This window comes from Natrix helvetica (genome assembly GCF_964273705.1).
Source record: "Natrix helvetica genome assembly, chromosome: 10".
NCBI lineage: Eukaryota > Metazoa > Chordata > Lepidosauria > Squamata > Natricidae > Natrix > Natrix helvetica.
The window spans coordinates 790928-813429 of NC_138561.1; the positions used below are offsets into that span (position 1 = coordinate 790928).

A 22502-nucleotide genomic window follows, 5' to 3' on the forward strand; every position below is an offset into this window, starting at 1 on the left:
TAAATGGAACCCACACATCAACTGAAAGAAAGGGTGGTTGCGCATCCGATCCACTAACCCCCCATATTACCAACGCTGAACCTAACCTAGTGGCCGCGGTGCAGGAAAAAATTGAGGGGGAGGAGAAAATCCCAAAGAAATATTGGGACCTAAATGACGTTTTCAGTGAAAAATCCTCTAATAAATTACCCCCCAACGCGCGACGGATTGCAGCATTCAGATCCTCCCAGGAGTAAAACTTCCAAAACCCCAGATTTATTCAATGACTCCAGGCGAAATGGAGGAATTACGGAAGTTTATTGACAAAAATTTGAAAAGGGGGTTTACTGAACCTGCTAGGCCACGCTTGATTGTAGACCAACTTTTTCCTCCTTTCGGAGTTCCTTTGGGGGGGTTGGGAGGGGTAGCTTTCTCTTTCTCACTGTCTTCGTGGTACTTGTCTCTGCTTGATGTGTTGTTTAGAGAAAAGAAAGATGGCTCCTTTCGTCTCTATGTTAACTACAAGAATCTTAATAGTGTGTGCATGGAAAATGTATACCTCCTCCCTCTGATGAAGGATATGTTGGTCCAATTGGGTAAAGGGAAGATCTTCACGAAATTGGACCTAAGAGAGGCCTACTACAGAGTCAGAATCAAAGAGGGAGATGAATGGAAAACTGCTTTCAACTGCCCACACGGGTGTTTTCAATACAGAGTACTCCCGTTTGGCCTACAGGGGGCGCCATCTGTTTTCATGCAATTAATAAATGAAGTTTTACATGAACACCTGTACAAGGGTATGATGGTCTACCTTGAAGACATCCTTATCTACACGGAAACACGTGATGAACACGTGACTTTAGTACGATCAGTACTCAAGAAACTCTGGGCCGCAGAACTTTATGCCAAATTGTCTAAATGTGAATTTCATCAAGAGGAAATTTATTACTTGGGCTCCCACAATGGCATCGAGATGGACCCAGCGAAAGTCCAGGCTATAACTGAATGGGCACCTCCTCGCACCCGCAAACAATTACAAAGTTTTTTGGGATTTGCAAATTTTTATTGTCAATTTATTCCCTCATTCACCAGCATTGCTCTGCCCATTACAAATCTCCTAAAGTCAAAAGGGGAGGCCAAGCCCAGACTGGGTAAGCCTTTGAATTGGAGTATGGAGTGTCAAGCCACTTTCAAGAAATTAAAACGAATCTTTGCAGCTGAACCCATTTTGAAACACCCAGATATGGAGGCACCATTTATCGTTCAAGCTGATGCCAGTGATGTGGCGTTGGGGGCAGTATTACTTCAAACGAACGCTGATGGAAAATTGCAACCATGCGCTTACACCTCTTGCAAACTGACAGAGACAGAGAGACGATGGGCTATATGGGAGAAGGAAGCTTTTGCAGTCAGATGGGCTTTGATGACCTGGTGACATTTCCTAGAAGGGGTGAAACACCCTTTTGAAATATTTGGAAGCATCGAAGACCCCACGTAAGCTATCTCCTAAACAGGTGCGTTGGGCGCAACATTTCAACTGTTTCAACTTTACCCTCAAGTACATTCCGGGGGGGAAGAACTTCATGGCTGATGCTTTGTCTAGGCTTCCCCAATACAACAGCTCCAAGCTGAGTGTAGTTTACCCAGTCATCCCAGCAAAAAGTCTAGCTGCCCCGGTGATTACTAGAAGCCAAGGCATTTCAAAATTAGAGGTCACGACGGACCTCATGTGCAAACTCAAGGAGGGCCTTGAGTCCGATGCCTGGTTCAAGGAACATTCAAACGAATGCACTGTGAAGGATGGACTGGCTTGGGTAGGGGCTAAATTATATGTTCCTGCTGACCTGAAAACTATTGTTCTCCAACGGGCCCACGATTCGAGAATGGCAGGCCATTTTGGATTTGTAAAGACTTTATATCTGGTTAAGAGACAATTTTGATGGCCTTCATTGAAAAAAGACATTGAGTCCTACATAGCCAGTTGTCCCGTTTATGCTGCTGCAAAGTGCCCACCGGGAAAACCCCAGGGTCTTCTCCAAGGTGTGGCCCATCCTGAGGCCCCATGGAAGGAGATATCGATGGACTTCATTGTCAAATTGCCAGAGAGTCTAGGAAATACCGTGATTTGGGTAATTACCAGCCTATTTTCCAAACAAGTTCATTTTGTACCCTGTTCCAAAATCCCAGCAAATACGTCGTTAGCTAAGTTGTTTTTTCACATGTATACCAGTTACATGGAGTACCTGAACACATAATTTCAGATAGGGGGGTCCAGTTCACCTCCCTCTTCTGAAAGGAGTTTCTGAAGATAATTGGCTCCGCCCACCATCCTCAGACTAACGGGGCTTGTGAACAGACTCATTCTGTTTTGGAACAGTACCTCCGGTATTTCATCAATTATTAGTAAGATAACTGGGCTGAACTGTTACCACATGCTGAGGTGACATACTCTGTGCACAGCAGTACTGGCTTGACCCCTTTTAGAGTTGTGTTTGGGCAGGACTTTGTACCAATTCCTGAGTTGTCTTGAGAAAAACCGCAAAATTTGTCCCTCTCCAAGTGGAGTGACCAGCTTCGCCAAATTTGGCTCATGACCCGCAAGGCGTTGGAGGCTGCTCACCGGGTGCATAAGAAAGAGGCTGACAAAAAGAGTTGCAGTTGCCCCGAGGGCTTTGGCCAGACATCAATCGTTTCAAAATCTCCAAAAGTTTGGGAGTGAAGTTGCTCTGGTAACGTGGAACGTTTTGGCTTTGCCCCCAGCATGTTATAATCTCTTGGAGATATTTGGGAACGTTCATAATTAGAAGGGGGAACTACTGACCTCGGTTCGTAGATTTCACCTCCTGTAGCTCCTTCCTCTTTTTGAAAAGTTGTCCCCACAGCTGGCCCGGCTGCTGAAGAAATCTGGTGCTTTGGAAGTAAGCTTGAAAAATCTTGCATCTCTGTGTCAGAAGAAATGGATCCTTCCGAGCGCGTTTCACGTCTGTGTTTTTTCTTTTTCTTCCTTGGCATGGCTAGTTAGCCTGGTCGCTTATCTCTTAAAGATAGCTTGGAAGGAAACAGCCGTAAATTATAACCATCCTCCTGCTACCATTAATTGTCAGGGGAAAATATTTCACCCTGAACTAGATGAGGTCTTAGATCGCGGCTTTTCCAAACAGGCATATCTTCAAGGTGCGAAAAAATAAAATAAAATCCTGGAAACATATTCTAATGAGAAACAAAACTTTTAATACAAAAATTAGAAATAGAAAATAAAACAAATCTATCTAATTGTTACATTTTGGCAAGAACAGTTTTGTCTACCAGCTTCCTGGCAGATGGACAAAGATCAAAAGGGAAGAGAAGTGTCTGGAATGTGTGATGTAATAAACATGTTAAGCATGCGCAATAAATCATTGTCAGATAAGGCTTATGACCTGCGCAGTAATTCATCAGTAATTATTATTATTTTTTCAAAAAGTTTTATTGGTTTTTTAAAACATTTATAAGGAAAAGGGTAAGTGGAATGGTTACAAATTTTGGCAGTTGCAAGTGTGGCAGACGCCCCCTCCCTCCAAACTCATAGGATACATCTAAATATAAAACATTAATACATAATCATAAAAAATCAGCATATTAATTCTAGAAAAATAGTTTTCAATCAGTTTATATAGTTATGATATATAATCTAGATATAATTTCATTATTACTTTCGGTCTGTTTATAACATTGTGGTTTTCTTATTCATTTTTGTGATCTGAGCTTTCTTGGTGTTGCCCCTTCACCCCCCGCTGGCAAAGCTCCGGCCCCTCCCGTGTCCTGTGTGACCATTGTGGTGTCTTCTGTTTTTTCTAGGTTCGCTTTATTTTTTTCCATAAAGGCCTGTGCCTCTATGGGTGATTCTAATTCTTGTCTCCTCCCAGAATATCAGCATACCTTCAGGCATCAACCATCTAAACCACACACCCTTCTGGTATAGTTTATTCGCCAATTGCGAATAATTTTTCCTTTTCTCCCTAATTTTTTGGGGGATCTGCTTCAGGATGGTTATCTCCCTGTCATGATATGTCAATGTTTGCCCCTTTGTACACCCAGAATTTCATCTCTTGTGCTTTTCCTAAGGAATTTAATATGAACCTCCCTGGGTACATTGTGTGTTCTGGCATATGCTGAATTCACTCTATAAACCAGATCTATCTCCCATTCCATCTGCTGTTTATCTTTGTGTATGTATTCAGCTAGAATATTAGTCATAATGTCCCTTATATTTTCCCCATCTGCTTCTATTACATTTTGAAATCTAAGATAAAAGGACATTCTCTCAAACTCTGTTTTCATTTGTTGGATATCAAGTTCTTTGTTTCCCTTCTGTAAAGCCTCTACCCCCCCTCTCGCCTCCGCCACCCCACCCTCCACAAGGTCCAGTCTCTGTGAGTTCTTATAAATTTGGACTTGATTCTCTTTAATTGCTTCCTTCATTTCTTTTAATTGTTTCTTAATTTCTTCCTGGCCCTGTATGAGTTGCTGGAGCATTTGTTGCAAATCCATCTCTGTACTCTTAGGTTGCATCAGTTCTGTAATCTTTGACTGTGTGGCAGGACTGGATGTTGCAGATGTCGGTGCAGAAGTAGCAAAGCCAGGTTTTCCCGGGGGTGGTCTTTTTGGAGACATGGTTTATAAAACAAAGAGATCAGCCAGTGTAGAGACTGGGCAGCTGGAGAAGTAGAGCAGGCAGATGAGTCCAGAAGGCAGAGGATCCAAACAGGTGGGAGTTTCTTTAGTCACTCTAGCAATAGATGAAAGTTTTTTCTCCAAAGAGTTCAGGAAATAACAATCCACAAGCGATTCCTCTGGGTGACACGGAGACAAAGACTGGAAGCCTGAATTTTAAAGGTGGAGTCAGGTTTCACAGTTCATGAAGACAACGGAAGTGTGCCATCTTGCCCTGCCAGCTTTGGGCTCAGAGGCATAGGAAAAATTTTAAAAGTTCAAAAAGTTCTCAGATCATCAATAAGTTCTGGAACTAAGTCCCATGAAAAACACTTTTACTGGGGTGAGGCATCATTAGTTGGCTCTCCCCCCTCCTCCTTCCCCTGGGGGCGAGAGCAGAATTTTTACAAGCCGCTTGTCCAAAGGGGGGGGGGAAATCCCCCTCCCCTCTAGCCGCTCCTCCAAGAATAAATCCGAAAGATTAACTTTTAAAATTACTGAAAAGTCCATCAACTCAAAAGTAAGGGGATGAAGAGAGGAAGCATCTCACCGCACCGCCGCTGCTTCCTTCAGTTTTGTGTTCTCCGATCAGCATGGGGCGAGACGCAGGCGCGTCCTCCAAAACTGCTCCCCGGTGCCTGGAGCAAAGCGGAAAAGCCCCCACCAGCCGCCGCCGGTGCCAGAGCCTTCCGCGAGCCGCTCCTTCGGCAGTCCTGTGCCCCCCCGAGGACGGGGGAAGCCCACCGAAGAGCGGGAGCGGGCAAAGTCCTTGCCCGTCGCCGTAGCCGCCGGAACCGGAAGTCATCCATCAGTAATTATTCAGTTCAGTTCTACTAGCAAACATTTAACGCAGTGACAGAGCAGTCAGACAGAATTTAACCCATGCTTGGACTCTCCTCGCAGCATATAGAAAACGACCCTTCGGGTAAGCCAGTGGTCATTCTAATGCAAGTTATTTAAGGGACTGCCCCTCTCCTGTCACCTCCACCCCTTGCATCAAGATCAGCAGTTCCTGTTTACAAAGCAAGGTCATCTAGTGGGACCCAGGAGGAGAGTCTTCTCTGTTGTTGCCCCTGCCTTGTGAGCACCTTCATCTTCCCAGACCTTAAATGGGTCGTGACCCTCCCAGCCTTTAACAAGGTTCTGCACACATGGCTCTGTTGCTGTTTGGGGGAAGGGGTGTCTGGAAATGGCTGGGGGCTTTTACAGTAGCTCTATTGAGCTGAGTTAGAAAGGATTCTGCTGCTGATTGTTATGTTCTGATTTGTAAATTGATTACATAAAACTCTTAATATGTTTTATGTTTCTATATAATAAATTGGTTTTTAATCTTTTATTGGATTGTTTGTTTAAAAATCTGTATGAGCCACCCAGAGTCGCTTAGATGAGACAGGTGGCCATACAAATTCAATAAAGTTAATAAGTAAGATGCATAGATAAATAAAGATAATATATATATTATAGGCAGTAATAATACTGCAGGTAGACTGAATTTACACCTGAAGTTGGGGTTTCAAAATCTATTAGCATCTGCCTGGCTTCTCTTCTTTTTGCAGGAAGGAAACAAAATCACTTTACCTAAAGAACGTGACTCCCCTGCCAGTCGCCTGGCGGATTAGCGGCCTGGAGAACATTGGCGACGACTTCTGTTTGTCCGAGGATATCGGCATCATTGAGCCCTTCACTGAACACTGCCTGCTGGTCAACTTCAAGGCCACAAAGGCCCTCAACCTCAAGAAGGCTATCCGGCTGGAGGTGAGTTCTCTAGGGCAAAGCAAGCCTTACAGCTCGGAAAGCTTGCTGGATTTGATTATGATGAGATCATTAGCAAGAGATGCAAGGATTTTGCTCAGTTTTCATTCATGACCAATTTCCCAACAAATCCCCTCCTTGACAAGCACTGCCATTGCAAGAGGCTGAGGCAACCCATAATGAGCCAGGGTCTGCCTTCTCTGGGTTGCAGGGCTCCCAGAGCTAAGTAGGGCAGGGAAGAGGTCCAGCTCCATCTGCATCCGAGACACAGGACTGGAGGCAGAGGAGGCAGGAGCGACTTCTGGCAAGGGAAGAGGAAGGACAGGCAGCACTGCAGAAGCAGCAAGAACGAGAGGAGGAATTTGCTCCTCAAGATAATACAGCCGCATGACAGGGTTTTTTGTGGGCTCTTGGGGAGTTTCTGGGAGAGGAGAGGATGTAGGAACATGGGGGTGGGGAGGACAGGGAAGCTGATGGAGAGAAGGGGCAATCTTGAGGGGCAGGAGAAGAGCCACAAACAAGACAAAATGGTCAGCCAAAAGTCCAAATCAGCACAGACAAAAAGATAAAAGGGTGGGGGATGACTCTAGGCTTGCAAGATTTTGTTGCTGTAATATAATAAAAGAAATATTGGCCCACAGGACTTTGGTTTCTTAGTCTAGTGTATCTTGACGGGCTGAAAGGATCATCTAACAAGTCTCAGGAATGGTGTCTTTTCTGCCACAGTGTTCTTCCCCAATTATTTATTTGCTATTGATTCATCAAATACATACCTCCCTTCAATCACACAATACCCTTGGCGGCTCATATGATAGGTAGGAGTGTATTTATGAAAGAGTCGACAGGCTCCGGTCTTCAGCAGGCAGCGCCAAGGGCTGACCCCACCAATCACGGTGTCCATGGGAATAACAATCCTGGTGGTCGTTTTAGGTTTCTGATGCAGAAAATATTTTGGGGATTGTTCAGATTGAGAATATCCAGATTGTTGCTGAGGCCTATGATGTGGCCCTGGACATCAGTTTCCCCAAGGGTAAGTTATCATTTATTTATTTAAATTAAATTAAAATTAAGACTCTTTTGAAACTCTGAGGATTTTCAGCTGAGTGCTCACTGGGAACCATTTGAAGAGAGTCAGTCATGTCCTCTCCCCCCCCCCCCCAATTACCTCCCTTGGTCCACAGCCATTTCTGCTGCGCTTGCTTTCCACCTGACCTTCCTCTTTTGGATCAGAAGACAGTGATGGAGGTTGGATCCTTGCTGTCAAAGGAAGCACTTTTCCACACATTTTTATTTTATTCAGAAAGTTAAAATACAAAGAGAAAAAAAGAAATCTTACAAAAGCAATGCAAAACTAAACAAAACATTGAAAAAATGTACATTACGAAAGAGAAAACAACAAAAAACCACATATAAATATGTTGCTCCCCCCCCCCCCCACATGGCCCAGCTACATGAGGGATCGCCTCTCTCCCATAACATCACTGGCCAACTTCATCCAGTGGGATTGGTGCGCTCTTGGTTCCTTCAGTTAAACAATGTCTCTGCTCAAGACTGTACTAGCACCTGCCCTCTGGAATGAGGTGGTTCCCCCACCAGATCTGGATACCCCCCACTCCATGAAGGGCTTCACCCAAGAGGTAGGGAAATCTTTCCCTTCAATGCACTTGCCATCTTTTTGTTATGTTGGGCTTTTCTTTTGTAGTTACTTTGACATTCGAAGTTGGGTGTCATGTTGCTGTTATCTACCTGATCTCAAAGAGTGTGTTGTTGGGCAAAGGCCAGGTCAGAGCTGAGCATCAGCATTTCTGGGATGGTCTGTGACTGGCCTTTCTGCTCTCCGGAGTCAGGCAGAGTCATTTCCGAAGAGCGTTTTGAGCATTTTTCTTGACTTCATGCCTTCTTTTCTCTTTACAGGAACAAATGGTGGTTTGGAATTTGGGATTGTCAGAGTTATGGATGAAGCTAAGCAGATGTTATCAATGAAGAACAAAGGCAAATACGAGATTGCTTTCAGGTAACCCCTGCTCTTCAGAGGAGTCGCTTTGTTCTCCCTTTGCTCCCTGCTTCAGGATCACTAATTCAAGATTTATAGCTCAGTGAAAGACTCAAAGATTAATCATTTGAGTTCACCTCACTCACACTTTTGTCCTCCAATTCCACCAATCCAAATCCTGCCACCCTTTTTGTTCGATAAAGTCTGCATTGTTCACATTTTATTTAAATGTTATTATTTGAGGCATTTTTAAAATTTTGAAATCTCTACATTCATGCTTTTCATCCGGGATGGTCCCCTTGCCATAGGGGGCTGCTTGTTGGTTGGAGAGGCACACACTGGCTTTCTCAAAGCTCCTTAAAAGACTAAGAAATTGTGATTGGGTGGGTGGGTGGGTGGATGGGCAATTGAGAGGGTGAGACCCCACACCACAAATGTCCCATCAGCTATTAAAGAAACGGATGTAAGAGATTGTGGATTTTTAGGATTGTGTTCTTCTTCCCCAGCTTGGTTATTGAATCGACAGAATATGAGATGTCTGACCTGGGTCAACTGTTCACCATCCAGCCCCAGAAGGGGAATCTGAGTCCCAATGACCGCCCTACACAGGTCCAGATTGTCTTTCATTCGAAAAAGGAAGTGAAAATTGAGGACAAGCCTGTTCTGCAGTGCCATGTAAGACCCCTGGGTGTAACTGGCTGGTAAGAAGGCAGCTCAGCTAGCCAACAAGGTGGGAGCCAGCCATTGGCCTGAGCCTCTTCTCCCCCTCGTTCTAGGTGATTGAGCCTTCCCTCTGTGAGGGGGGGGAGACCATCGCCACCATCCCCATCCGATTGTCAGTACTGTCCTTGTTCAGCAAGTACAACATTGTCCCTCCCTCCATCATTAACTTTGGGCCATTGATGAACGGCACCCGGAAGACTAGCAGCTTCACCATCGAGAACAAAGGGGTCCTGGACTTTAAGTTCACCATCTGCAAGCAAGTCCGTGACATTGTGATTACAGCAAGGAAAGGGTGAGCTTCGTCTTTGGGGATCTGTCAGCCTGATTTGTTCTGTGCCCATGGAATCAGGTGCCCATGGAACGGAGGCATTTTCTAAATATTTAGCATTGACAAGAGCAGCAGAATTTCACTTCTCGGCCCAACCACATCTTTCTATGTATGTGTGCATTTGTTTCTTGAGATTTATATATTGTATTAAAGTTCTCAGAGCAGGTTACAAAGTTATTTAAAGTACTAAACGTTCTTATAACAAAAATGACAATATGTAAAGAGCACAAGAAAGAGATAGACATACACATGTAAAGCAGGCGTTTGAAAATGAAACCAATATGATCTATAGAAATACCTGGAAGAAGGAAAATGTTTTTGCCTGGCAAAAAGGTTCAGATTCTTTAGATGTTTCCTAAATGTGTCAGCACTCAGAGATTCTGTCTGCCCAAGTGATCCCAGTGAAGCAGAACCTGCTCTGGCCCAGAGAGTGTTCTAAAGGTTGGTACCCAATTATAAATTTTAATTTTAATCACACCCTTGGAAGAGATCTTAGTGGTCAATTCATTCAACTGGGATCTATCTCTGACATAATGAGACACTTGCATGACAGCCTGTTCCACTGCATGATACTTGGTACCATCAGGAAACTCCTCCTGGGGTCTACCTTGAAGCTTCTTGGTTGTACAGGTATAGCTAATACAGGTGGTACAATCACGTATTTACACCCACTTGTTCAGCATTCAAATTTATGATGACACTGAACTGGAAGGACTCAGAGCCATTGCAACAAGCCACAGTCACACAATCACAATTTCTGAGGTTCTCTGCTGGCTTCCCACAAGCAAAGCCCATGGGGAAGACATCAGGAAGACTGATTTAGGATTTTTTGTTTTGGTCCATCTTCTTGGGGGACCAGTGACGTATGGTGAGCTTTACGGCTGGTGAGGCTGGTGACGTCATCAGCGTGAGCCACGGTCCCCTTCATCTTGACTCAGGAAGGAGGGGAATGGGACCACGTCAACCTCCCTCCTGCGCATGTCGCATTCCCCGCCTTCCTAAGTCAACATGAAGGGGACCGCGGAGCGCGCTCTGCAGGACAGCGGCTCACGCTCCGCGATCCCCTTCATGTTGACTCAGGAGTCAGGAAGGAGGGGAATTCCCCTCCTTCCTGACTCCTGAGTCAACATGAAGAGGACCGCGTAGCGCGCTCCGCGGAACCGCAGCTCACGCTGCGCAATCCCTCCTCCGCGATCCCTCCAGCCTCCCTCCTACGCACGTCCCATTCCCCGCCTTCCTCACGCTCCACGGTCCCCTTCATGTTGAAGGCGGGGAATGGGACATGCGCAGGAGGGAGGCTGAGGCTAGAGGAGCCTCCTGCACACGTGGTCCCATTCCCCTCCTTCCTGACTCCTGAGTCAACATGAAGGGGACCACGGAGCGCTCCCATTCCTGACCACGTGTGCAGAAGGCTCCTCAGCGCCTTTTCCCTTTCCCCTTTTTTTTAAATTTTCATGATGAGAGCGGTGCGGCTCTGCCTCCCCTGTGGGGGACAATGGTCCTACTTCAGTCAGGACAGTCGGTCTCAGAGGTGCCCTCAGATGGGAGTGATGGCTAGCCTGTCGTCAATATCTTGCCCACTCCTTGATTTCACGTTTCCCATTTACTGTTCTACCATGAGAAACTTTGGGAACTGCAGCCCTCACGACCGGTCAGCTCTTTCCTTGAGAAAGGAACTGGCACTTCAAAGGAAGGAAAGGCATACATGCATCAAATGTTCTTGTGAGAACTCTCACAGTTACCACAACCTAGGAGTGTCAAATGTGGAAGTGGAAGCAGAGCTCAGGTTCTCCACAAAGACCCCCTGGGGGTCTCCCAACTTGGACAGTGTCTGTGGTGTGGTGTGTGTGTGTGTGTGTGTGTGTTTTGATTCCTTTGGGGAGGTCTATTGTGGCCCTGGGAAGGTGAGTGTGGGTATGATCCTGAAGGCTTGCAAAACACATTCTCAGAAAGTGGACTCTGCATCTTCATGCAACTTCCCTGCTGTGCTCTGAGACTGCAGATAAGATTCCAACTATTTTGTAATGCTTCCTCTTTCAGCAACTCTAACATCAAAAGTTCCCGTTCCCGTGACACAGACCTCAGCCGGCAGAATGCTTTTATGAGCACGGGCAGGCAAAGCAAACATGCGGATTCTTTGCAGAAAGACATGAACCTGATAGGGCAGGTAGGCGAAGGATGGCTTCTTCTACTTTGCACTTCTCCCACCCCGATGGCCAGCCTTTTTAAAAAATATATATTTTTATTTATACTTTTTTCTTTAACATCCATAAGTGCTTAGAGAACAGTGTATTGTCTGGGTCGATATACCTTAGACACAATACTAATGATAATATTATTTAGATATACATAATCATAATATTTCAACTTCTAACATTTGTGTATACATTGTAGTTATGATCTATTCTATTCTGTATCAACAATATACATACTATTTTCCCAATTTCTACTTTCTACCTCTTTTTTCTAACTGAATAAAATAGCCACCATATTAAGAAGTATTCTATATCTATCCACCATCTCTTGCCCTTTTTAGAATTTCAACTCTTTTTGACTTTTTGATAAATTCTTCATGTTTCTCCCTCGGGATCTTGTATCTCCTTACATCATGCTTATTTAATCTAAGTATTTCATCTGCCTCAAAACCTATCTCTTGCTGTTGGATCTCTAGAGAACCCATCTGCAATTTTTTCATCACCTTTGGGAGCTCTTTCTTTTTATTCTCTTCTATATTTTGAGATTTTAAAGATAATCCATCTGTTCTGTTTTAAGAATTATTACTCTCTTCCATATCTTTATCTGCTTTTATCATTTTTTAATTTATCTCCTCTATTCTTTCCTCAGCTCCTTCTGGTTTTGCCTCTATTTTCTGAATTTTTTGTTCATCTTTTATTGTCATTTGCTTGGGGATTTCCTAGTCTCACATCTGTATCCTGCATTAGTTCCATCATCTCCTTATGATTCCTTGCCATATCTTCGTGAATATATTGAAACAATAATATTTCTTTATGAACTGTATTTGTTTCCTCCTGTTGAAACATTTGTAATAATTTAATAGGCTGAAAGTTACTCAATATTCCTTCAAGATTCCAATGTCCCAATTGGCCTGAAACACCCAAAACGCCAGTATTAGTAAAATTTACTCAGCCCCAGAACTGTTCCTCAAAATCCCCAAAATTTATAGTCCTTAAAGTTTTCAAATTTGCATCCTCAAAATTATCCAAATGTTTAAGTCCTGTTTAATCCTTCTTCTTTCTTCTTTCACCTCACAGAGTGTTGTATCAAATAGTGTTAATAATCTAGATCAGCCTACAAAATTTCCCAAAATCTCTTTAATCCACAGAATCAAGTATTCAGTTTCAAGGATGTTTCTTGTTAATTATAGTTCATCTTGTTTTAAAAATCTTCATTAAATACTTCCAAGCAGCCAAAACGCCATAGATATGGAACCAAAATAAAGAGGCCTTCCAGGTGTTGTTTGCTTTTTACTATTTCCTTTCTCCTCCTCCTTGTTTTTCTTCTGCTATCAATCAATCCTCACTTGCCAAGGTCTTTTCCCACCATGTACTAGTATAATATCTTCTTTCACCAGTAGGTGGCACCCCTGCTCTAAGTTCCAGCCTTAATCAAAGCAAAGCTAGAACAGCTGATTGTCAAAAAGGAGGAGGATGATAGACAGTGTTATCCGCAAATTAAATCACTTTTCACACTACTACAAATTCCAGTCCGGGCTTCCTATATTTTAAAGCTTCATAGTCTTCCGTTAAAAGTTTGTTTCACTTTTGGGTCTATAATCTTTCTCCATGTGTTAAATCACCGCTTTCTTAGTGTTTTGGAAACCCTTTTTTTAAAAAAAGAACTCTTTTATTTGGGTTTAAATCTCTAATATAGAAGTTGAAAATTGCCTCACCAGTTCCAATCCTCTGTCCACAAACCGCTTCAGCCCCTCATTTTCTTGTCCCGATTGTCACAGCTTCAGTCTTGACAAAGTAGCTGTCATCTCTGCTGCCAATCAAGAGGGTTTCTTTGGCTCAAGCAAGGAAATTGCTGTTTCCTCGCCATCTACAAAGCGTCCCTCCTTTCTTCACCATCCCTCCAGGGGAGATCCTGTAGGGTCTCCTGGCAAGCAGGTATCAGCTGGGTTTGTGGGTCTCCGCAGAGCTCCACTATTCCATGTCCGTCCTTCTGCGATGCCAACTCATGAATTCCCCCTCCCCCGATGGACAGCCTTGATTAGGCAAAGTTCATACTTTATTTGAGGAAAACAGGCTTGGGGCAGGATTCTCTCATCCAGTTTTCTCCATGCTGCTCCAGAACCTCAAGCCCCTGGAACGTGTCCAAGGGAAATGGGGCCAGGGACATATGATCCAGAAGGTGCAGCTCCAGTGGAGAGGACTACAAGAAGGTGATTCCCCAGCATTGACCCCACACTTGGAGCTCTTCTCTGTGAATCAAGGAAAGACTTTGCCCTGTGTAACTTTCCCCTGTTCTCACTGGCCTTTGGGAAACAGTTGCCACTGCTGAACCTCCAGGGCTCCTTTGCAGGCTTGTTTGTTTGTTTGCATCTTCCTCTCTTGCTGGAGAACAGCTGGTATCAGCCAGCAGTTGTTTAAGAGAAAGCAATCCCTGTCTTTTCCACAGGCTCGCTTCTCTTCTGGTATGTTCACTGTGTCTCCGGGATATGGAAACATTGCCGCAGGAGGCCATCAGGTCATCACAGTGGATTGCTTTGCTGAGCCTGCTGGGAAGTGTGAAGAATACCTGATCATTGAGATCACAGACCGAGACCCTGAAGACAGTCCTGGAGGCACCCTCTACACTCTTGTTGCAGAGTCCTGCATCCCAGGTAGGCAGACCTTCTTCCTTTCTCCTGGCTTACACTGCCTGAGGACACAGACCATGGTTTACACACCAGAACCAGGAACATCGTTTTTCCTGAGAAGCAAGCTTATTAAACATGTAATTGTCCCTTAGATGAAGGCCTGGTTTAGAAAGCAGCAAAAGAAAGGTTAGAATGCATTTCTGGGAGATTAGCAACATACAAAGATTTCTGAAAAGTTTTGTGATGAAGGCATTAGCAGCTTGGCATGGAGGAAGGCTACTTCAGGTCTGCGGGGAGGTTTGGCCTCTTGAGGAAGAGGGCAGGCATGAATATTAGTGGAGCAGATGGAGATGCAGCAGGAGCCGTGGGTGGACTGTGCTCAGAGAACACAGTTTCTTATGCCCATTCCCCAGTGCCTTGTCGTTGGACCTTCTGAAGCCCGGGTTTTGGACTGCTGCTGCTATTGAAGGCCAGACACCTTGCAATGAAGTTCCTCTCACTTCACTGCAGATCAAATCATTTAGATTCACTCTAAGATGGATGTCATCTGGATGCTAGCCAGCACTTTGAGACCAATGGAGGCCTGGTCTGGCTTTTTAACTTGGAATGAGTTTGGAGCTATTATCCCCCAAGGAAATGGATGGGGCTCTCTGGGCTGGGAACTCACTCTCCTGTTCAATGAAATAAATGTCCTTGCTGGCTAGCCAAGGCCGCCTGGAAAGTAAGGTGTGGAGGGGCCCAGGGTGGTAGGGAATCATCATAGAAATAGAAATAGGACTTTGGAGGTCTTCTAGTCCAGACTTACCAAAGAGAGAAGCAACCTGGAATTAGGGAGAAACTTCCTAACAATGAGATCAATGAAACTAGACAGTCACTTATCTGAAATGGCATAGGTTCTCCTACTTGGGCTGGACTAGAAGACCTCCAAGGTCCCTTCCAGATTCTGTTCTGTTCTATTCTATTCTCAGGGAGGAGGAAGAGGGGAGGAGGAGGAGGACAATGCAACTTTTGTCTCAATTGTCTCATCTCAGCAGAAACCCTTCAGGTCTGGGGAGAATCTCTCTCTAGCACCCCTGAAGGTAGTGCAAAATTCAACCTTGCCGTTCTCAGATTGAAGGCAGGCGGCTGAAAGTAGAAGAAGGGGTTGGGGCGTGCTGATTAATTGCCAGGATCCTTGCTGAAATTGCCTCCTGCAGTTCCTATGGTCTTGTGCATGTGATGAGGAGTCCCTGAGAGTTGCTGTCATGTTGGTTTCCCAAGGATTTGTGACTGACAATCCAGGGATCATTTATGAGGAGCATCGGATCTGTAACAGTGGCAACCTCAGCCAGGTGTTGAAGTCCATAGGTTGCGAAGGAGTGTTTGTGACAGACGAGAACAAGTTTCTCTTTAACAATGTCCTGGTTGGGCACCAGGCAACAGCCCGCTTCAAGATCTGCAACCCTGGCCGGATCCCCTGTGATGTTGTCATGACCACAAAGCCCATTTCTGCCAAGGTAAGAGAAGGACAACGAGTGTTTGCATCACATGTTTTGTAATATTGTCCCATTCCTTTTCATGGGAGGCTGGGAAGAACATTAATCGCGTAGCAATTTGGTGAGTGCTTGCACCCTCCTGTCTTGCAAATGGGCAGTTGCTCTGGAAGCCATTGATTTAGAGAGGCCGATCCCACATGGCTGTTCCTGACTTTTCTTATAATAGACAGAAAGATGAGGTTGTCCATTCCCATTACAGGCAGGTTGAGTCGTGAAATAGCAATAGCACTTAGACTTCTATACTGCTGCACAGTGCTTTCCAGCCTTCTCTAAGCGGTTTACAAAGTCAGCCTCTTGCCCCCAATAATCTGAGTCCTTATTTTATCCATCTTGGAAGGATGGAAGGCTGAGCCAACCTTGAGCCGATGAGGATCAAACTGCCAAACTTACTGCCAATTCTGCAGTAAGCAGAATTAACTGCAGTACTGCATTCTAACCAATGCGCCTCCATGGCTCTTAGAAATATACTGCAGCCAAACTCCATGGCTTGTAACGGGTGGATTGGTGGGTGGTGGGTGGGGTACTCAGAGCTTTCTCTGGGGTGATTCCTGAAGTTCTTCTTGCTCTATGGATGTTTCCTCAGTCCACTGTCCGAATCAGCGACACCTTTGAGCTCTATCCTGTGCGCATGTCCATCGCCAGTCATTCACATGCCTTTGCAACCCTGACCTTCTCGCCACAGGCCATGCAAAACTACCAGTGCATTTTTGAGACTTCAGTAGATGCAATGCCCAGGTAATTCCCAATTGGCTGCTGAAGGGGGCATGTTTCTTAATCTGCACATAAGAATAATGCTTTCTCTTGTCTTTCAGTGTGGTTGCCAGATCAAGAGCTCTGTCCTTTGAAGTCAGTGGAGATGGCAGCCTTCCTCAGATCACCATTGTGCGCCCGGTTCTTCGCAATAAAAAGGGGAACCCGCTCCTCCTCTTCAGAAAGCTCCTCTTAGGTCACATGGAAGCACTCCCCCTTGTCCTTAAGAACAGCGGCAGCCTTTTAGTCCAGGTAGCGGACAATGCTCAGAAGAGCAATCACAGACTGGCAAGGGGGTCTTGAGGGGGGAATGCTTAGCGCACCATTGCGACAAAAAAGTGCTCTCTCTGCCATCTTTCCTTGCTGGGCTATTAGTGCTGCTCACTTGCCTCCACCTCTTTGAGAGCTGCCCTATTTCCTGGGATCAGAAAACAAGGGCAGCTGAGGTTGGGGGGATGGGGGTGGAGTAGAAGGACAAGTGAAGACAGACTGGGGAAATCCGGTGTTCCTGAGGTAGCCTACATGCTGCCAATTAAAATCGGAGTTGTGGAAAGCTTTCTGAGACTCAAGACTCTGCCCTAAACATTTTGTCAGAGATTTCCTTACCAGGTTCTTCAAGGCCTTCAACAGTGGCAGTCTAATGCCCTGGAAAAGGTCCTAAAATTCAGGGATACTTTTTCTTTACTTTACTTAATTTACTTTATTGTCATTGTATGTATATACACAGTTTACACATACAACGAAATTCACATAACACCCAGAGAACAGGCCCTACACACATAGCAATTTCCAAACATACCCCCACCCACCAAAAAATTCCCCACCCCTAACCCACCCAAGCACCCACACAACAGACCAAGTAGTCCTGTCCAACAGCTCACTGATGGTGGCCCTTTAGTTCATTGTTGAGTGCAATGATAGCTCTGGGATGAAAGCTATTCAGAGGACACGTGGTCCTAGTTTCAATTGTTCTGTATCTTCTGCCAGAAGGCAACATATTAAAATGATTGTAAGCAGGATGGGAAGAGTCTCTGAGAATGTTATGCAACTTCCTCAAACAGCGAGATGCGAATATGTCGTCCAGGGCTGGTAGCTGGAGCCCGGTGATATTCTGGCCAGTTTTAATGATTCTCTGTAGAGCTTTTTTGTCCGCTGTGGAGCTGCCCCCGTGCCATGCAAGAATGCCGTATGTCAGGACACTCTCAATGGTGCTGAGATAGTAGGAGAGAAGTAGATGCTGAGATAGATTTATCTTCCTTAGCATTCTCAGGAAGTACAGCCTCTTCTGTGCCTTCTTCACAAGCAGGTTAACATTCATGGTCCATGAGAGGTCCTCCGAGATATAAATGCCCAGAAATTTAGAACTACCAACCTTCTCCACCTCCTCGCCATTTATGTACGATAGTAAATATACATCTCTCTTCCTCCTGAAGTCAATTATAAGTTCTTTAGTTGTTTTGGTGTTAAGTGTAAGATTATTTTCTTTACACCACAATGTCAGCCCTTGTACTTCTTTCCTATAAGCAGACTCATTGTTCTTATTAATGAGCCCCACCACTGTTGTATCAACCACAAATTTAATAATTGTGTTGGTGTTATACAATGGGGTTCAGTCATACGTGTACAAAGAATAAAGGAAAGGGCTTAGCTCCTGTGCTTAATATCAGAGTAGAAGAATGGTGAGATCCCATCCTTACTGACTGTGGCTTATCTGTCAGAAAATCCTTTATCCACAAACAAATCCTCTTATACCCAAATTGGACATTTTAAGAAACAACCTATTGTGTAGAATGGTGTTAAAGGCAGAGCTATAATCCACAAATAGCAACCTTACATATGTTCCCTGTTGTTCCAAATGATTTAATACAGTATGGACAACAATAGACGTAGCATCATCAGTTGATCTATTTCTCCTACGTGCAAATTGGTGTGGGTCCAAAGTAGTTGGAAGACTAGCCTTAATATAGGTCAATGCCAGTCTCTCACAACGTTTCATGACAACAGATGTTAAAGCCATTGGTCTATAATCATTAAGAGATCCCACTACTGCCTGCTTGGGGACTGGCACTATAATGGATACATTTGGAGAATATGTTTCTGCCTTGAAAGTAGCCCCCATTGAACTGTACAGCACAGTCAAACATCAGCACAGGAAATATTTTATGACATTTTGTATTAATCATAAAATGCTTTATGATAATCTTATGTCATGAAATGTTTTATAAAATTTGCCAAATGTCTGTTCCATGGAAGCCATGAGTCCCATTTCAGGGCGTTTATGTCTGCCTTGTTCCCTCTCGCAGTTGTACCTGGATGTGTCTGATGAGAGTGGGGCCTTCACCCTGAGGCCCAGGCCCACCACCCAGTGCATTTACTTCTCTTCTCAGAATGAGGAGAGCGAGCCCAGCGATGGAGGTAAAAGCTGCCCCTTTGCCTGGGGCAAGAGCTCCGTCTGCGCTGGGAAGGAGGGAAGGAGGGCCGAGCTACGGTCTCTGCTACAGTACAAGGGAACTCTTTCCATGCTTTTAGCACTCACACTCACTCTTTGCATCTTTGCAGTCCGAAAACCACACACGGCCTCCTTGGTGCTGCACAACGGGGAGGCAGCTGAGCTGGATGTGATTTTCCAGCCCAGCTTGGTCCAGCGGGTCGAAGGGCTGATCCACCTCTCTATTGTGGACAACCAGTATGAGGAAACCAGCATCCAGATGATTGGCGAAGGCTACCAGGATAACGTCACGCTAGACAATGTTCATAGCCCAGTGGCCGAGACCGATGCAGGGGACATTGAGGGGCAGCTGGATGAGAACACAGGAGAGGGTGAGTCAGCCTGAGAAACGGCAGAGGGTGTGGAAAGGCCCTTCTCCTTCCCTGAGGCTCACAGGACAAAGGGCCCAAATCTCTTCCTTTGCCCAGCAAGAAAGCTTCCACCACCAGGACGTGATCCAGCCTTGCTCTGAGGCTGGCCAGGCCGCTTCCACCCATTTTCCTCCTCCTGAAAGAGAAGAGGCCTGAATGTTGGATGTCTTCTCTCAGTTCATCAAATGAACACTTTTTCCCCTCTCCCTCTTTAATTCATGAACTGGCTGGATTGGATGCTGTCCTTGACCGGAAGGGTGGGCGGATGCGCAACTTGTGGGCGAGGCAAGGCCAGCACAGCCTGTGGTGCAGTGTCCCTCCTTCCGCCTCGCTTGGTCTCACCAGCGCAAGGGATGGGAAGGGCTCCAGGTGTGGGGTGCTGGCAGGGGTGCAGACCGACCGCTCGCCCTCTTCTCCGACAGCAGTGAGAATGGACCACATCCACTTTGGAGACTGCCACATTGGGAAGCTGTATCAGGCCGCATTCACAATCACAAATCACAGCAAGTCAGACGTGATGAGATTTGAATGGCCTGCTGGGGGCCCCTGCCAGTTCTCCCCACAGGTAGGCTGGTACCCCTCCAGTGATTCCTAACTTTGGCAGGCCTGGGGCCTCCCATGTTCAGTCTTCAGAGGGGTCTGGGGGGGGGGGCTATATGGGGAAGGAGTTGCCTCTGAAGGGAGGGGAAGCCAGGGTTTTAAGAGACGGCCAGGCATATATTTTGACCCTGCCGCCCCGCCCCCCCCACCCAGCCACCTCCAATAGTTAAAACATGGATCAGAACATTTTGGTCCCATCCACTGGGAGGGATGAGGTTATGAGGTTCCATTCGCTCATTCCTGATTTAACAGGCTTTTTGTCATGTCACTCAGCAGTTACCTGACTTTTTGAAAGAGATTGTTTGTTTTTCAAGTATAGCCTGGGTTCTTCCTAGATAAGGAAGCCCTTCAGAAGTGTAAGGGCAAGCCTCTTCCAGATAGGTGAACATAGCTGTGAAATGGCCCGGAGCCCATGAATGCTGATGAATGTTTCCTTGATTCTCAGAATTTTGTCCGTCTCAAATGTTTGAATGCGCTTCTCTCCAGATTGGCCATCTCCATGCAAGGTGCACTAAAAACATCACTCTGGCTTTGAAGGCCAGCCTGCCCGTCTCCCTCAGGGAGCAGCTCCTTAGGTGCAAGGTCTCCAGAATTGCTTTCCACGGCTCTGCTGACCAGGTCCCAGACTGGGACGATCGCTTGCATACTGTCAAATGGGTGGATGTGTCAAAAGGCATGACAAGTATACGTCCAGCAAAAAAGAAGGTAAGAAACCGGAATCTAAAAGTTGTGCCAACTGTCCTTCCTATAAGGCCATCACTGGGGGGGCAGCCCCTGTAGGGAGGACCCTCCAGATTCTCACTGCCAGCCATCCACTGCCTTCATTGCATATTCAGCACATTTAGCACCTCTGATTTCATGGATGTAAAGTACCGTATCTGGGTCGCTGGTGATTTCTGTGCCCCCTTACTACCCTATCTAAGGGCCATCCAGACATGGCAGGCTAAGCGTAAGGTCTGGGTAAGTACTGTAGCTTGGAAAGAAGAAAGGAGGGCGGGATAAGAGGCCCTGCTCCACTCCTTCTTCGCTCAGGTGCTCCTGAGGCAAATGGCATCACAGCCATGGTGGCATGTGTAGAGAGCACAGCCTTTGTAGGGCTTTCCTGGTGGTGGCTCTTCCAGGCCTCATCCTCTTCCCGCTTGTGTTGGAGTGGCTGCCAAACAAGCGACTTCTGCCTACAGCTCTGATGATGAGCACCAAGCCTTCCGGGCTGCTTCTGACCCTTCTGCTTTTGGGGCAGGTGATAGAGACTGATCCAGAACCTGCTCATATGACTATGGAGGAGGGTAGCCAGGAACTGGCGCTTCGAGTGAGTGCCAACGTTGACTTTGCCCAATATAAAATGGATGCGGATGCTGTGCACTTCAGAGACACGTTGCTCTTCCAAACACGTGTGTTCATGTGAGTCAGATGAGACCAAATAAAATATTATGATTAAGAAGACTCTGCCTGTCCTTCACCCACATCCTCTTTGTGTCTGGCTTCACAGCCACCTCCTTTGCTTCTCCTTTCTAGTATATCCCAACTCTGAGCAAAGCCTTCATTTCCTCCCTGCTCTGTTTCCCTTCCCAGGGTGGAGCTGTCCAACACAGGCAGTGTGCAGCTGGAGTATTCCTGGAAAGTAATCACGGAAGAAGGTGGGAAGGCTGTCAACTTTGCTACCGAACCTTTGTCAGCAAGCCCAGAAGGTACAACTTTCTCTGCCCCTTTTCCTCTTGCTCTTCCTTCCCTCACAATCGTCTGTTGCAAGGATCTCAAGAACTTTGCTGCAGGTCTTTTGTTTTGGTTTATGCATTTGTCTTCCACACCGTTTGTGCCTTACAACAGTCTCTGAAGAGGCCATCACAAATGTGGACTTCAGTTCTCAGAATTCTCAGCTATTATTTTGTTGTCTAGGATGTTCTGGGGCAGAAATCAAAACTGGAGGATACTGAAACGGGGGAAACCAGCTCTGGAATATCAGTTGCAGGGGATGTGGTTTGCTGTGAGTTTAAGCTAGAAAATGCTTCTGTCACTAGATGAGTCTCTTAAAATATGATTCATTTTAAAGCGAGTGGATTTCCCCAGTTTAGTATCCTACAATCTGGGAATTTATGGAGGGAACCATTTTGGGAAGCAAACAGAAGGTCAGTCCGAAGAAAGTAAGTATTTGCAGAAATGTTGTTTCAATAAACTGTCCCTTTCACCAGGGGACCCATCAAGAGCATCAAGTGCTTCCATCAAGGCCCAGTCTAGCCGGCCCTTCAGTCAGCTGGGTAGCCTCCTGGAGAGTTTATCTTCCTACATCTTCCCAGTGGTCACCCGCCCTCCATTCTTCATGGAGCCCAGCAGTGGGAAGATCCCTCCTGGGAAATCTCAGTCCCTCCAAGTGAAATTCTCTCCCCAGGAAGTAGGAGAGTTTGAGGGTCGTCTACTCTGCAGGTGAGAAACCATCTCATCCAGCCATGGTGGGCATGTTTTATAGCAAAA

General features: G+C 45.7%; 1 protein-coding gene across 1 annotated transcript in view; it reads left to right on the forward strand.

The window, feature by feature from the left end:
• HYDIN (HYDIN axonemal central pair apparatus protein) overlaps nucleotides 1-22502 on the forward strand; it is a 325008-nt gene that overhangs the window by 256279 nt on the left and 46227 nt on the right. The window contains exons 53-69 of the mRNA XM_081963626.1: nucleotides 6228-6426; nucleotides 7354-7453; nucleotides 8338-8437; nucleotides 8923-9091; nucleotides 9193-9431; nucleotides 11508-11634; nucleotides 14109-14313; nucleotides 15550-15785; nucleotides 16408-16559; nucleotides 16637-16826; nucleotides 18878-18989; nucleotides 19134-19394; nucleotides 19856-19998; nucleotides 20520-20738; nucleotides 21274-21434; nucleotides 21606-21721; nucleotides 22223-22454. Of these exons, the coding sequence (XP_081819752.1) occupies nucleotides 6228-6426; nucleotides 7354-7453; nucleotides 8338-8437; nucleotides 8923-9091; nucleotides 9193-9431; nucleotides 11508-11634; nucleotides 14109-14313; nucleotides 15550-15785; nucleotides 16408-16559; nucleotides 16637-16826; nucleotides 18878-18989; nucleotides 19134-19394; nucleotides 19856-19998; nucleotides 20520-20738; nucleotides 21274-21434; nucleotides 21606-21721; nucleotides 22223-22454 (2961 nt within the window). The remainder of the gene's footprint in view (nucleotides 1-6227; nucleotides 6427-7353; nucleotides 7454-8337; nucleotides 8438-8922; nucleotides 9092-9192; nucleotides 9432-11507; nucleotides 11635-14108; nucleotides 14314-15549; nucleotides 15786-16407; nucleotides 16560-16636; nucleotides 16827-18877; nucleotides 18990-19133; nucleotides 19395-19855; nucleotides 19999-20519; nucleotides 20739-21273; nucleotides 21435-21605; nucleotides 21722-22222; nucleotides 22455-22502) is intronic.